The 12,606-nt window shown below is 49.3% G+C and overlaps 5 protein-coding genes across 5 annotated transcripts; 3 read left to right on the top strand and 2 right to left on the bottom strand.

The window, feature by feature from the left end:
- The first annotated feature begins 1,921 nt into the window (after nt 1–1,921).
- On the top strand, nt 1,922–2,782 carry LOC126575469 (C-type lectin 37Db-like). The gene is made up of 2 exons (XM_050236176.1): nt 1,922–2,075; nt 2,148–2,782. The coding sequence occupies exons 1-2, from the start codon at nt 1,938–1,940 to the stop codon at nt 2,529–2,531; spliced, it is 522 nt and encodes a 173-aa protein (XP_050092133.1). The 5' UTR covers nt 1,922–1,937; the 3' UTR covers nt 2,532–2,782.
- Nucleotides 2,783–2,982: 200 nt separating this feature from the next.
- On the top strand, nt 2,983–3,693 carry LOC126574827 (C-type lectin 37Db-like). Its single transcript, XM_050235214.1, has 2 exons — nt 2,983–3,150; nt 3,223–3,693. Exons 1-2 carry the CDS (start codon nt 3,013–3,015, stop codon nt 3,604–3,606), a joined length of 522 nt encoding a protein of 173 aa, XP_050091171.1. The 5' UTR covers nt 2,983–3,012; the 3' UTR covers nt 3,607–3,693.
- Nucleotides 3,694–3,815: 122 nt separating this feature from the next.
- Nucleotides 3,816–4,862, top strand: LOC126574828 (C-type lectin 37Da-like). Its single transcript, XM_050235215.1, has 2 exons — nt 3,816–4,150; nt 4,218–4,862. The coding sequence occupies exons 1-2, from the start codon at nt 4,010–4,012 to the stop codon at nt 4,593–4,595; spliced, it is 519 nt and encodes a 172-aa protein (XP_050091172.1). The 5' UTR covers nt 3,816–4,009; the 3' UTR covers nt 4,596–4,862.
- Nucleotides 4,607–6,746, bottom strand: LOC126574826 (pyruvate dehydrogenase [acetyl-transferring]-phosphatase 1, mitochondrial). Its single transcript, XM_050235213.1, has 3 exons — nt 6,396–6,746; nt 6,013–6,321; nt 4,607–5,938 (listed from the first exon to the last, which is right to left on the bottom strand). The coding sequence occupies exons 1-3, from the start codon at nt 6,528–6,530 to the stop codon at nt 4,970–4,972; spliced, it is 1,413 nt and encodes a 470-aa protein (XP_050091170.1). The 5' UTR covers nt 6,531–6,746; the 3' UTR covers nt 4,607–4,969.
- A 195-nt stretch (nt 6,747–6,941) lies between these two features.
- Nucleotides 6,942–11,153, bottom strand: LOC126574825 (mediator of DNA damage checkpoint protein 1). The gene is made up of 4 exons (XM_050235212.1): nt 10,223–11,153; nt 9,954–10,146; nt 7,793–9,874; nt 6,942–7,472 (listed from the first exon to the last, which is right to left on the bottom strand). Exons 1-4 carry the CDS (start codon nt 10,963–10,965, stop codon nt 6,942–6,944), a joined length of 3,549 nt encoding a protein of 1,182 aa, XP_050091169.1. The 5' UTR covers nt 10,966–11,153.
- Nucleotides 11,154–12,606: the final 1,453 nt, after the last annotated feature.

Consider the following 12,606-nt stretch of genomic DNA (forward strand, 5'->3'; position numbering starts at 1 on the left):
TGTCGCTTCTATTCCAATCGATTCCATTCTATTTCTTTCAGTGTTTTCAGGGAAAAAACGAAAAAGGTTGAGCTTCGGTGAACTTGAATCGTTTCGAAATTTTATTAGCATCCAATTCCGAACCCAATCTATTTTTCATCGTCACACATGGAATCATTTTGGAAACCGTGTGCTTTCATTTCTGGCAAATAGTTAATTGAACTTATTTTTTTCTCTTCAAATAGAAAGTAGAATCACTCAATAGCAACGCAGAAACCACAAATAAGTGGAGCACCGCACACCGGAAGGAAGAAGAAAGTAAAAGTTGATCCAGCAACAGCTCCTTTCGCTCAATTTTGCTTTCGGCCGGCCAATGCGGGCGGTGCAAACGGTGGTGGTTTCCCCGCGTGAAAGGAGGTTTGCCCTTAGCAACAGCCGCAGCAGCCGCATCATGATGCATGCCGCAGCTCTTCTCAACGAACAGCAGCAGCTGCAACAGAGGACTTGTTGCCAATGTCCTCTTGAGGTAATTCTAATTAACTTTCATTAAAACAGATAATAATTTTAATGGCTTATTCCTCGCACATCGCACCGCACCGGTGGCTTAGAATCGCCGGTTGCCTTGCGGGGAGCGGAAGTATTTTTTGTCGAACATCATCGTAGTGCTGATCATGGTGCGTGTCCAAAACCCATCGAGTTTCAACATGTGGCGAAAGGTCACTGAATCGTCCGAGCTGTGTGCGTATGGGCGGCGATGCACGCGACCGGTCACACGCGCACATTCCAAACCCGCGATTCCGCGACGCGACCGGCTTTTTTTGGGAGCGGCCAATGCATATCTCTTGAAACCGCGGGATGGCTTCTTGGTGGCATGGCACCAACATTTGGAAGCGGGCGTGGCTCGGCTCGTTCATCTAGAACGTTCTTTCGCGAAAAAGATGAATGCTAAGGCAACGAAGACAATTTTTGCCAAAGATCGGCGTGGTAGTTGTGTGATCCACGATGCATGCCTCGATGCGGAGAGGGGGCCGCGAATCGCGAAAACTCTCCAGCGTCTTCCCAAGGTACGCAGAAACTGGGGCGCGGGTACCGATGCACTTAAATGCATTTCGAACGTTCAAATAATCCGTTGCTAGGTATCTACCAACCGTTCTCTCAATCGAAGAACCTCTTGGGTGAGTGTGCCACGTGTTATGGAAACCCATTTTTATCGCTTTCACTCGGTTTTTCTACCTCCAAAAATAGTAATAGCGATGAATACCGGGTGGTATTCTGGTCAAAAATAGAATTGAGAACCTTTTCGATCGTTAACACCAAAGTCTACCCGTCTTCCAAGCTATTGTTGAGATTCGAGCATCGTTCTAGAGATAGAAGGAATTTATTGCTTTTCCTCTGAAGCTAAATTCTTCTTTTACCAGCTTATATTTTCAGGTAGGAGAACCATTCTTTAAAATGGTACCTGATGTTTATTTTAAAGGGTACATTAGTTTCAACCCAGAGAGGAGGATCACTGCTTCAGGTCCCTAATGACGAATATGGGTACGCATCTTAAGAATGATTTGCAATTGAGCAGCTTCTATAAATGCTAGTCTTTCAAGAATCCACCGTTCGCACGAATAGATAAATTATTTTAATCCAATCACGCAGTGTTCCAAATCCCGAGAAGCCAAACTATTTTTTAATTTGAGGAACATTCTAACGAGGACTGTGCCCCGAGAATCGCTAGTCCTTGAATGCCTCTCATCTGCCGAAACACGCTGCACGCGTATCAAGATGAAGCTCAGAGCGATCATGGTCTTTGCGTGTGTATTAAGGCTGAATACGCAAACATAACGGAACACCACTACGCACGAACCAATACAATGCAAGTAAAAAACTGGAAATTATCTGCAGATGATGAACAAACATGATGTTTTAGAGATGATGCTCAGTAGTACGCTAGAAGACACAGCATAAGGATGGCGACGTTGAGATTGCTGTCGCTGTTTGCTATTGTGTTAAGTGTTTTAGCACAACTCGCATCTCCCCAGGAGAGTGATGACAATACGTTTGCTGTGTTCCGGCAAAAGAGATACTACTTCAGTGACTCGTTCAAGGTGCGTTCAAGATTCATGCGAAACTCGGTCTCTAATAATCCAAACGTGTTTCTCTTTTGTTCCTCGCGATAGCTGAATTGGTTCAAGGCAATGGAATACTGCCGAACCCGCGGAATGTTTCTGCTCTCGGTGCGTAATCCCCAGGAGCGGGAAGCAGTGATCGAGTACCTGGACAATACGGGCTACACCAAAACGCACAAGGGTCTCTGGGCTTGGATATCGGCAAACGATCTGGGTGAGGAAGGGGAGTTCTATTGGTCAACGACTGGCGAACGAGTAACGTACCCCAACTGGAGCGATACGGAGCCAAACAATTTTAAAATTGACGACTGCAATAGGGAGGACTGTGCTATCCTGGAGTACTGGGCGGAGGGTGGCGCCAATTACAATTACACCTTCAACGATCGCTACTGTATGCGAGAATATCATTTCATCTGTGAAACACTGTTAGAGTAGGCGACTGCCTTCCTCCTTAAAAGGTTCTCCTTGGTTGCATTTGTTTAAAAATAAAATCCCAGTGACCATCGAAAACTCCGTGGTAGCTATGATGAGGATGGCACAGGGCAAGAATCTGATTTAGACCTTGAATGAGGTCACCTGTGGCCTCGGGTTCATAACGACGTAAAACGCTGGTTTGTGCCACTGTTTCAGAATGATTTTAAGCATAACTCAGAATAATAAAATATTTACGCATAATGAATACAACATTACTGGATTGCTTCTTTCGGTGGTTATCAGTTGTATAATCATGCAAGCATAATCAGAACAAACTGGGAGCGATTTTGTTTGCGTATGCGTATGTTTTTTGTGCGAACATACCGTCATACCACTACGCAGGAATTCTTGCAATATTCTATTAAATAAAATGAAAATCACCGGCAGTTGTTAAAGATTTGATAAGGATGCTCAGTGCTACGTCAGAAGACAGAGCTCAAGGATGATCCGATTCCGAATGCTCCCGGTGTTTGCGATTGTTTTAAACGTTATGTTAGCTCAATTATCTTACCAGGCGAGTGATGACAATACATTCGCCTTATTTCGACAGAAGAGGTACCATTTCAGCACTTCCTTCAAGGTATGTTCAAGCTTCAAGAAAAATTCTATCACTGTTTGATTAAACGTGTTTCTCCACCTTCCCCACGATTAGTTGAATTGGTTTAAAGCAATGCAATACTGCAGAACACGCGGAATGTTTTTGCTTTCGGTGCGTAATCCGCAGGAGCGGGAAGCAATCATCGAGTACCTGTACGGTACAGGCTACATCAAAACGCACCAATCTTTAATGATTTGGACATCAGCAAACGATCTCGGTGAGGAAGGGGAATTCTATTGGTCAACGACTGGTGAACATGTAACGTACTCGAACTGGAGCCCTGGCGAGTCAAACAATGCCGAATTTGACGACTGCACTAACGAGAACTGTGCTGTCCTTGAGTACTGGGCACATCGTGGGGCCGCTTATAACTATACCTTCGACGATCGCTCCTGCAAGTATGAATACCACTTTATCTGTGAGACTCTGTCAGAGTAGGCGATGGTGTAAGCCTCTTGGAAAGATTCACCGAAATTTGTTTTTAATAAAATAAAATCCCAGTGATTGAGGCTGAGTTAAAACGAAGCGCTTAGCATCGAATTTGTCTCGACTCGGACCTTGAATGAGGTCGTACCATGAAACGGAAAAAATCCCAATCGCATGAAAAAAAAACAGGTTTTCTTCAACAGCAATCCGGCTGCTGGCCGCTGATAATCAACAAGTGATGGTACGAACACAAAGACTACATGATGATCTATATGCATGTTTGATACTCAGTAGTAGGCGACTCGCCGGTGGTTGTGATTCCGTCGCCTTCAGAGGATTCGAAGAGATTGAGTAGCTGATTGCGGTGTCGAACCGTCAGGATTAAAGTGTACCGTGGAATTCGATCAAAGTAGCGATGGATACGAAACGTTTGGCCAATATTGTTGCAATTCTGCTCGCATTCTTGGCAATCAGTTTGATTCGTTCCCAGGATGACGGTAGCCCAGCGTTTGGTCTATATCGTCAGAAATCGTACTACTTCGGGGACACTTTTCGGGTGAGTCATACGGAACCGGTGCGGAGCTACAAATGGAATAACACCTGACCTCCATTTCCTGTTGCAGCTCAATTGGTACAAAGCGTCGGAATATTGTCGCTCCAGAGGTATGTTCCTCGTGTCCATCGAAAACGAAGAGCAGCTTCAGGGTGTCGTGGAGTACATCGAGAAGAGTGGGTTCACCAAGACGCACGGCATTCTGCACATGTGGACTTCGGCGAACGACCTTGGTGAGGAAGGTCAGTTTTTCTGGGCTTCGACGGGAAAGCGGATGACGTACGATCGTTGGACGAAGAATGAACCGAATAATGCAAAGCATGATAATTGCACGTTCGAGAATTGTGCCGTGCTAGAGTACTACCTACCATACTCCATCAACTACACGTTCGACGATAGGAACTGCCTTGATGGTAACTTTTTCATGTGCGAAACCTTAGATGCATAGAAGCCGCGCGATTGGTCGTCTCGGTTCGATTTATTGAAAGGTATACACAAACACACACCACTCTGGCAGTCCCCTGGTAAGCACCGGGGTCGGGTGGCCTCAGACCGCGCGACATTAGTATAACTATAACTCTTTGTGGTGGCCAGGCGTCTGTGTTATGCTCTTTAAATAATATCTACATTTTTGTTCGATCGCCAAGACACTTATTGACTTAAGTATAAAAAACAAACAAACATTTTGTAAAATATAACAAGAAATTCGAATGTATGCACGCTTCCGATTGACAGCACAAGGCAAGGGCTGAAGGGTAAGAAATGCAAACCACTGATAAGATGATGAACACTATAAACGCTGCCGTTGCTGCTGACGGTGATTTAGGTGGGACAATTCCGTAGATACTCCGAATCGAAATACACGACCGTGATGGTAATATCGTCTCGAAACAGTCTCACAATATCCTGCGGAAGGGACAGCATGTGCGATAGTTTCGAATGCTCGACACCGTACTCCGTACCACCGAGTGCATTCCTGATCAGGTGAGTTGCGGCGTTCCGATCCAGCGGTTTCTTCTGTAAACCCGCCTTCCGCGTGCTCAGCATCTGGCTAATTTCACCGAGCGTGATGTCGTGCTTTGGTAGGGTTAACGGTTGCAGGAACGCCTTGCCGTACATGTGCTCCCCGACAAGGTGTACCGTCTGCATGGCACTCATTGTATCCCACAGTCCATCGCTTGCTATGACGAGAAACTTGTCGCGTGGTGTTAGAATGTGGTGCGTGATTTCTGGGCAGGCGCTCAAGTAGGGTGGCGTGTGGTAGTAAGGGGCGATCACCTGCTCACCAAACTGTGGCACAACCAGCTGTTCGAGCTGCTCCCGGCTCCACTTGTACCGGAAATCGCCCATCGCACGCAACGGGGCCAACTGACCGAGCAATCGCTCGCCCCGTATGACCGTATCCCGTTCGGTGGCCGGATGTTCGCTCAACAAACGACGCACCTCACCGACATTGTCCGAGTTGTGCTCGTTGGTGAGCTTCTTCGCAACCCACTGGCCAGTATCGGTAACCGTGCCCAGCACGGCCGAACAATCACCGACCGAAGCAACGTGCAGATGGGGACCATCGATGTGCGCGACAAGGGCCACAGCACCGCTCATCGCTACCGACATCGTTCGCAAACTGGGCATTTCCATTGCTTCCCGCGACAAATCCTGATCCAGCCGTATGAAGGCGTTCTCTAGCGTTTGGTGCATCTGGAAGCCGGCAAGTGTGGTGTTTGTGAGTTCATTCGCGAACTGGAGGAAGCTTTTCTCGTACAATTCTTTGATTTCAGTAACAAATTCGAGCTGCAAAGAGAAGAACACAGAAGACAGATAAGAGGGATTTCCTGTTCCCTTGCGAGACCCACTCGGCCTGTTACCTTATCGTTGTGGCAGTTGAGGAAAGAATAGCTTTGAGCACCGTTGAGCAGATGTTGCCGCAAATCATCGGGTGGTACTAGCGATGCGGCAATGTAACGCATCAACCGTTTGCTTATCACCTGCGAACACGCTGGACCACCGTGTCCATCGAAGATACCGAGCAGCAGCCCGGCCGTATGCGCACAGCTCGCTTCACTGCGCGAATCCTCGATCGGAGAGTTCGAGGCAAGCTGGTTAGAATCGTAGCACTTTACGGACCCACCGAAGAACTCCTGTGTGTGCTCGTTGGCGCGTAGTATGTTATTGACCTGGCGAGTGCGACGAAAGGCGAAGTAAACAAATAAAAAGTTGTCCCCGACAGAGTGGCGCCGCGGATACTTACATCGTAAGGCGAAAGTTTCGGTGGTCCGCCTGAGGAGCGATGGAGGGCAGGCTCATGGTGGATACTACGGATAAACGATGCCGCCGTAGCCACATTACTCCGGAGGGACAGTATTTTGAGCGATAAATTGGTCATTTCATGCGAGGTGTACTACGATGCACGCACTCGCAGCTGCGGTTGCCGAGGTAACCGGTCGACCCGGGGTTTTTCGGTTTTCTATTCAACACCACGGATCCGTTCGCACATGCCACGTAAAATGTTCTAAAACGACGGGATCGGGGCAGAAATTCCACGCAAAAGGGCCACCCAGCTTATTATTCAACCGCGCAGCGGCGCCAGATTCTATTTTGGTTGCCGTTTTTGGTGTTTTGGTCTGGGCGGCGCGAACTGTCAAACCCACGTGATGGAGTTCAAATTCGAATTAAATGGTAAACGAGATTTGTACAATTTTATTTTGACAAAATCAGTCACGGGCGGTAAAACTAGATATAAAACAAAGCTCCTAAATCGAACTGTACACTGGCATACGGTTCTCGTCAATCGCTGCTACCGCTCTATGCGATACTTTAGTGATAGCTTCTTTACCTTGTTAATAGTAATGCTATCGAGAATCCATAGGGCGTCCACACAAATCTGCTGCCCATTTACTCGATAATCTTTGGCACTGTCCTTTTCGACGATCAGATACCGCGCCTCTCCACGGTTTCCCGTCACTTTGGCGTGGCAGAGGACCAGCAGCTCCCGTAGCTGGCCCGGAGGGACGTTGCAGCGGGGCGAGATCCAGATGGGGCCATAATCGGCAAACAGGTCACTGCGATAATGCTTACCGAATGCCTGCCGTTCGCTCCGATTGGCCTGTATTGCGGGCGAAAAGTCACGCAATTCAAACTGCTCCTCCGGGAGCCAATGGCCGGCGGTTACCGATGCCACGATCCAATCGTACCGTACGATCCACAGACCCCGGATTAGGGCACGCAGTAGGTTAATGGTGCGGCGCGATTCCAGTGTCACAAGGTGTGTCGTATTGGCGGTCACATCTGCCTCCAGGATGAACCCTCCACCGAGCGTACCGATGGCCTGTATGTGATGATAATGGGTAATGGGAGTTATCAAATCTGCAGCTCATCAGAGAAAGGAAAAGACTCGCCAGCTTTATTTGCACAAATCGTGGGACTTTATTAGTCTTTAGCTACATCAAAACCTTTTAATAACATAAGAAGGAAAAACATTACTTGAAAACAAAAAAAAATGTCCTAAATCCCGATCCCACCTCCTATTTACAATCGAGGAATTGAATTATTTAAACAATATTGGGACCACCGCCATCCCCACGTTACAACATGCTGGCTACATTGAGGTTACAGGGGTGATTGATGAAATAGCTACTGTAATCGTACCTCCTTCAGAAAGGTGCTCTGCTCGGTATGAAGATTAGTGGTGGCCAGATACTGGCGTGGTCCGGCCGACCCAGAGTTTTGTGTAGCGACCACCGAGGGTAGTCCACGGCCGGGTTGAAATGGCTGCTTCTTCGCGGTAACCGTTTGCGCTGCTTCAAACGGTGACTGGAACAGCATCGTCGTGCGTCGCTTCTTTGCGCTGGCCACACCGACCGATGCCTTGCTATCCATCTGCACCGGTGCCAGGGAGCGTCTTTTCGGTGTGGCCACTTTCGCTGCTGCTGGCTTGGTACCGAACAGCATATCCTGCGTTTGCACATTAAACAGTTTACGCCGGCGTGGTTGTGCTTCCGCTCCCGGAACACTTTCTGCCTCGCTGGCACTGTTGCCGCTACTGCTGCTGCTGCTGCTGCTGCTTGTAATCAGTTCACGTGGTTTGTTAATCTTTTCGATCGATTTAGTTGCCTTCCGGTAGTATTCACTAATGGCTGTTTGCTGCACTGGAGGAGGACTACGAAGAGCAGCATCCTGGGCTGGAGTGACCAATGGGCCGGACGAAGAAGACGATTGCTCGGGAGAGTTTCTCTGTGCCGTCAAGGCAGCACGTCGATTAATCTCGGACAGTCGCTGATCGACGATGTCCATCGTGATGTCAAAAATGGTCTGACGGCGACGCTCTGGGGCACGCGAGGAGCTGAACCGTAGCGAAGATTGATACTCTTCCAGCAAAGTCTTCGGGGCCGGCTCTTTGGGAGTCGAGTTCGAGGTCGGTTTAGGGTGATGGAGGATGCTGCTACCATTGCCGTGCAGCAGGAACGCCGAACTGGGCCGCGTCTTGGTGTGTAACGTTGAGTTCGACGGGGGAGTCTCACTCACTTCCAGTGCCTCCATAAAGGTATCACTAGCACCGCCAGGGGTGAAGAGTGTTCTTCTGCGGCTCTGAACAGATCCACTAGTGGTTGCTATGGACATTCGTGTTGAATTGTGAATGCTCTCACTAGTAGGCTTTGAATTTTCTGACATTCTACGGACCTCCTCCGACTCTGATACGTTCATCGACGAGGATTCCGTTTGATAATGGTCCAAAGCATTCCCTAGGGAACTGGAAACTGCTGCCGAAATGGCGGCAGTTTTCGGAACGCTCGAAATGTCCATGTCCTTTGGTGAGTATATGGTGTTATATTTGGTGCTCGGGCGCGACTTAGAACTGAGACCGATCGCAGCAACCGCGGCGTGTGGCGGTGTGTTCTCATCATTCCCGAAAGCGATCGTCTTGCGTCGGTCTCGTCTGATCGTCGGTTCGTTCGGAATCGCCACCGACGATTCCTCGAGGGTTAAGGTTTGTACATCCGCCTCAACGCTTGCCAGCATCGAACTACGACGTGTACGAATCGTGCGAGCTGGTGGAGCTACCACCGGTGTCTGCACGTCTGCATTGCTGCTACGATCACCGACAGTGGCCACGATGGTCTTACGTCGATTGCGTGTACCCTGTTGTTGAGCGGGAGTTTTGTTCGTTTCCTGCGTTTCTTGGCGAGTGTTGCTCGCCTCTTCCTCGACATTGGCCATCTGAGGAGTGAAAAGGATCGTCTTACGCCGCGCTTTCGAAGCCGGTGTCAGTGGTTTATCCTTTTTCGTCGATGCGCCGCGACCAGCAGAGAACAGGACTCGCCGCGAAAGTGTAATGTCTTCGCTTCGATCCGTTCCGTTCACTCCCGTTGGAGTGCAATCTATTTCCCCGTCATCTCCGGCATTCGTCGCCCTTGTAGCGGCCACGGCCGGACTATCGGATGTGGTCGGTGTATTGCGGAAACGTTCCAGCATTCGCTTCGGTGCCGCTTGTAGCATTTCGTCGTACTCGTCGATTGGTTCACTGCTGGAACCGTTACCGGTGAACTGATTTTCGGCCTCAAATTCATTTAAAATCCTTTCCAAACGATCATCTTTGCGAATGCGATGCAGCGTTGGTAGCTTTGTCGGGGGTGATAGCACGGCATTGGCCTTCGCGATCGCCCCGGCCGTTACGGTCCGTTTCTTGGTACCCGCAGCTACATTTGCCCCCGGTTGCATCGACTTTTGGCGCTGCACGGTTTGAGGAGAAAGCGAGGCGATTAGAAGATGTGCAGCAGTGATTGTGAATCCTTTGCAATACCGCACTTACCCTAATGCGCTTATATAGGTCCGGATTGTCGTAGCGGTCGTGATTGGAGATCTTAAAGTCGTCCGGGTTCATCAGGCATGTATGGCGCTTGCAGGCCTCGATCCACAGTATCGAGACGACGGGTATGTTCATTTTCTTCGCCTTCTGGTACGTCGACAGTAGGCCATCCTTGAATATCACGTGCGTTGTGTCTCTGCAAAGTGGAAAGCAAATCGATGCATGCTCGGTTGATGCCCAAGGGCGTAGCCATAGCAGCGGTTTCTACTCACTTCAGCAGCCGTTCGTTTACACGTGCCCCCAGGGAGGCGATGTGCTCTTTGATGCCATCGGAACGATTGTCCGTACCGGAACGTACCTCAACGTAGACGCACACATTCCGTAGCACCTCCTGGATCGTGCGCTGGACCGGTTCAACGCGCTCATCCGCCGTAATGATGTCTTGTTCTTCGTGTGGTACATCGAATGCCCCGTAGCCTTTCAGCTTGCTCGGAGACTTCAGGGCGCGCAGTGCACGCATGCGAGCCGTAGCCGAAGGGCTGTTGAGGTCGCGCATCAGGCGTTGCATCTGCGGGTTAACTGGCCCATGGCCCGCCCCTCCGTCCAGAGCGGGTGGTGTGTTGCAGCGCAACTGATTGTCGGGACTGTGATCAAACAGATCGGGCACCGGAGTTCCACCGCGGGATAGGCAACTGTCGAAAGAGTCATCGGTCGTGCGCTGCGACTCGGAGGGTGTGCCCCGGTCGTACAAAGGCTGATCGCTCGGAGTGGACAGAATGCGCATCAGGAGGTTCTCGTGCAGACTCATTCTTTTGTTGGCACCAGCAGCTGCTTCCGCCACCGGGGTGCCCGACTCCTGGCGGACGGTGCTATGGCCGGTCGTCTTCGTCGCTGGTGATCGATGGAAGGTTACTTTTGCATCGCACGGAGCATGAACGGTGACCGACGCCTGTACCGTAACACCGACCGAGTGCCGTTTCGATCGTGGCGTCGTTATCCTAATCTGGTCGCGCATCTTGGAGCGGACTTGTACTTTTGCTTATCACAACGCGAGTTTTGTTCTGCTGTTCCTGCTTGTTACATATTAAACGGGTCGGTTGGATTGACTATTGATAACACAGCTGAAAACTGATAAGCTTAGTGACTAGTTAAAGCAAAAGATGAAAAGATTTTACAAGGGAACTGGAAAATGCGTGCGACGCCAACAACACTTTGCACACACACGCACGCACACGCACGACGTTGCCAACGGCCGAATCTGTCAAAAACGAGGGGGTTGACTGTAAGCAACTGCCAGTTAAAAATTAAATTATTTTCACAACACTTTTTGCATTTAATTTAATTTAGGTGTGAATTCTGTTCTGAATTTTACGTTTTTGAGTAAAAACCAATCATAAATTAAATAGGATAATTACCAGCATAATCATAATGTTCTTAGACAGTCTTATTATTTTAAACACCGCTGTGTTGAAATATTACAGTCGTTATGAAATATTTCTTGACTACGGGTTTGAATTTACCGTTCGATGAGGAATTCGCAGGATCTTCTTTCTTGGGGTTCTTGTGCTTCGCTGCTGCACCGAAGCCTTTGTTCTAAGTCCGTCTAACACACAGACCGCCCTGGCGACGAGCCGAGGTATTAAAATCAATCAACCGCAGCAACAATATTTACGAAAACACGGCTCCATTATCATCGCCCTGCCATCAGCGAACGAGTCCCCTTACCGGCGGGCACAAATCGTCCAGGGTGTTCTCTCTCCGTGTCTGCTGGACTACCTATGCCTTCTGCAGACGCGCGCGCGTGCGATTCTGCTCTCAAGCTGCGCACAACCAGAAGAAGCTGCTGCTGCTGCTGCACGCCCGTCTTCTGACACCTCCGGGACTATAATTATGTAAACGGTTTTTTGGGGGAAGGGGCCGAAAGTTTCGGATAATCGATTTAAACATCTCTCGGTGTGTCCTCGGAGTCGTGGTGTGGTGCATCCGCCGCTCTACCGGTTTCCTTCCCTGAGGAATGTGCGTGTTTGGGAAGTGAGATGTTTTTAAATTCATTTTGCTTTTTTTGGCATTTTGCTTTGTCTCGCCAATGGTCTGGTGTATCTCCAATCGAGGATTGCTTGGATCGGAAAGAAATGAAGTTAATACTTTTGTAGCACACAGCAGATACTCGCTGAATACTCTAACATCACAATTACTGGGCCACTCAGCAATAAATCTAGGCGTCTCCACGTGTCTCCGACTCCGAAAGGCAGAAAACCTTGGCCAATCACCGCCCAGAGACGCAATAATTTGGGCGAATCTTTTTGATTATTCCAGACACTATCTCTTCTCCGATGAAAAAGAGAAAAAAACGCGCCCAAACCAGTGACAATGATGACAATCTCTAGCGTGGCGATGGGGTGTTGGAGCAATTTTCTGCCCGCAAAGCACAGGCGGGTGCCTGCGCACTGACCCACTTGATCGCACCCGACGGTCTCCAACTCTCGGTGGCAGACGTTCTCTCCGCAGCATCACCATCATCATCACAGCGGTCGTCACCTGGCAAAAGTTAGGCAAGTGCCACCGCCTTCCTTTCTTCGTCATAGTCGTCGTTGTCGCGATCGCGTTGTGTCGCTGTTTCCTCCTGGAGCTGGAAAGCGTCTCCAGCTGCTTACGT

The sequence above is a fragment of the Anopheles aquasalis genome, chromosome 3, assembly GCF_943734665.1.
Source record: "Anopheles aquasalis chromosome 3, idAnoAquaMG_Q_19, whole genome shotgun sequence".
Lineage (NCBI taxonomy): Eukaryota > Metazoa > Arthropoda > Insecta > Diptera > Culicidae > Anopheles > Anopheles aquasalis.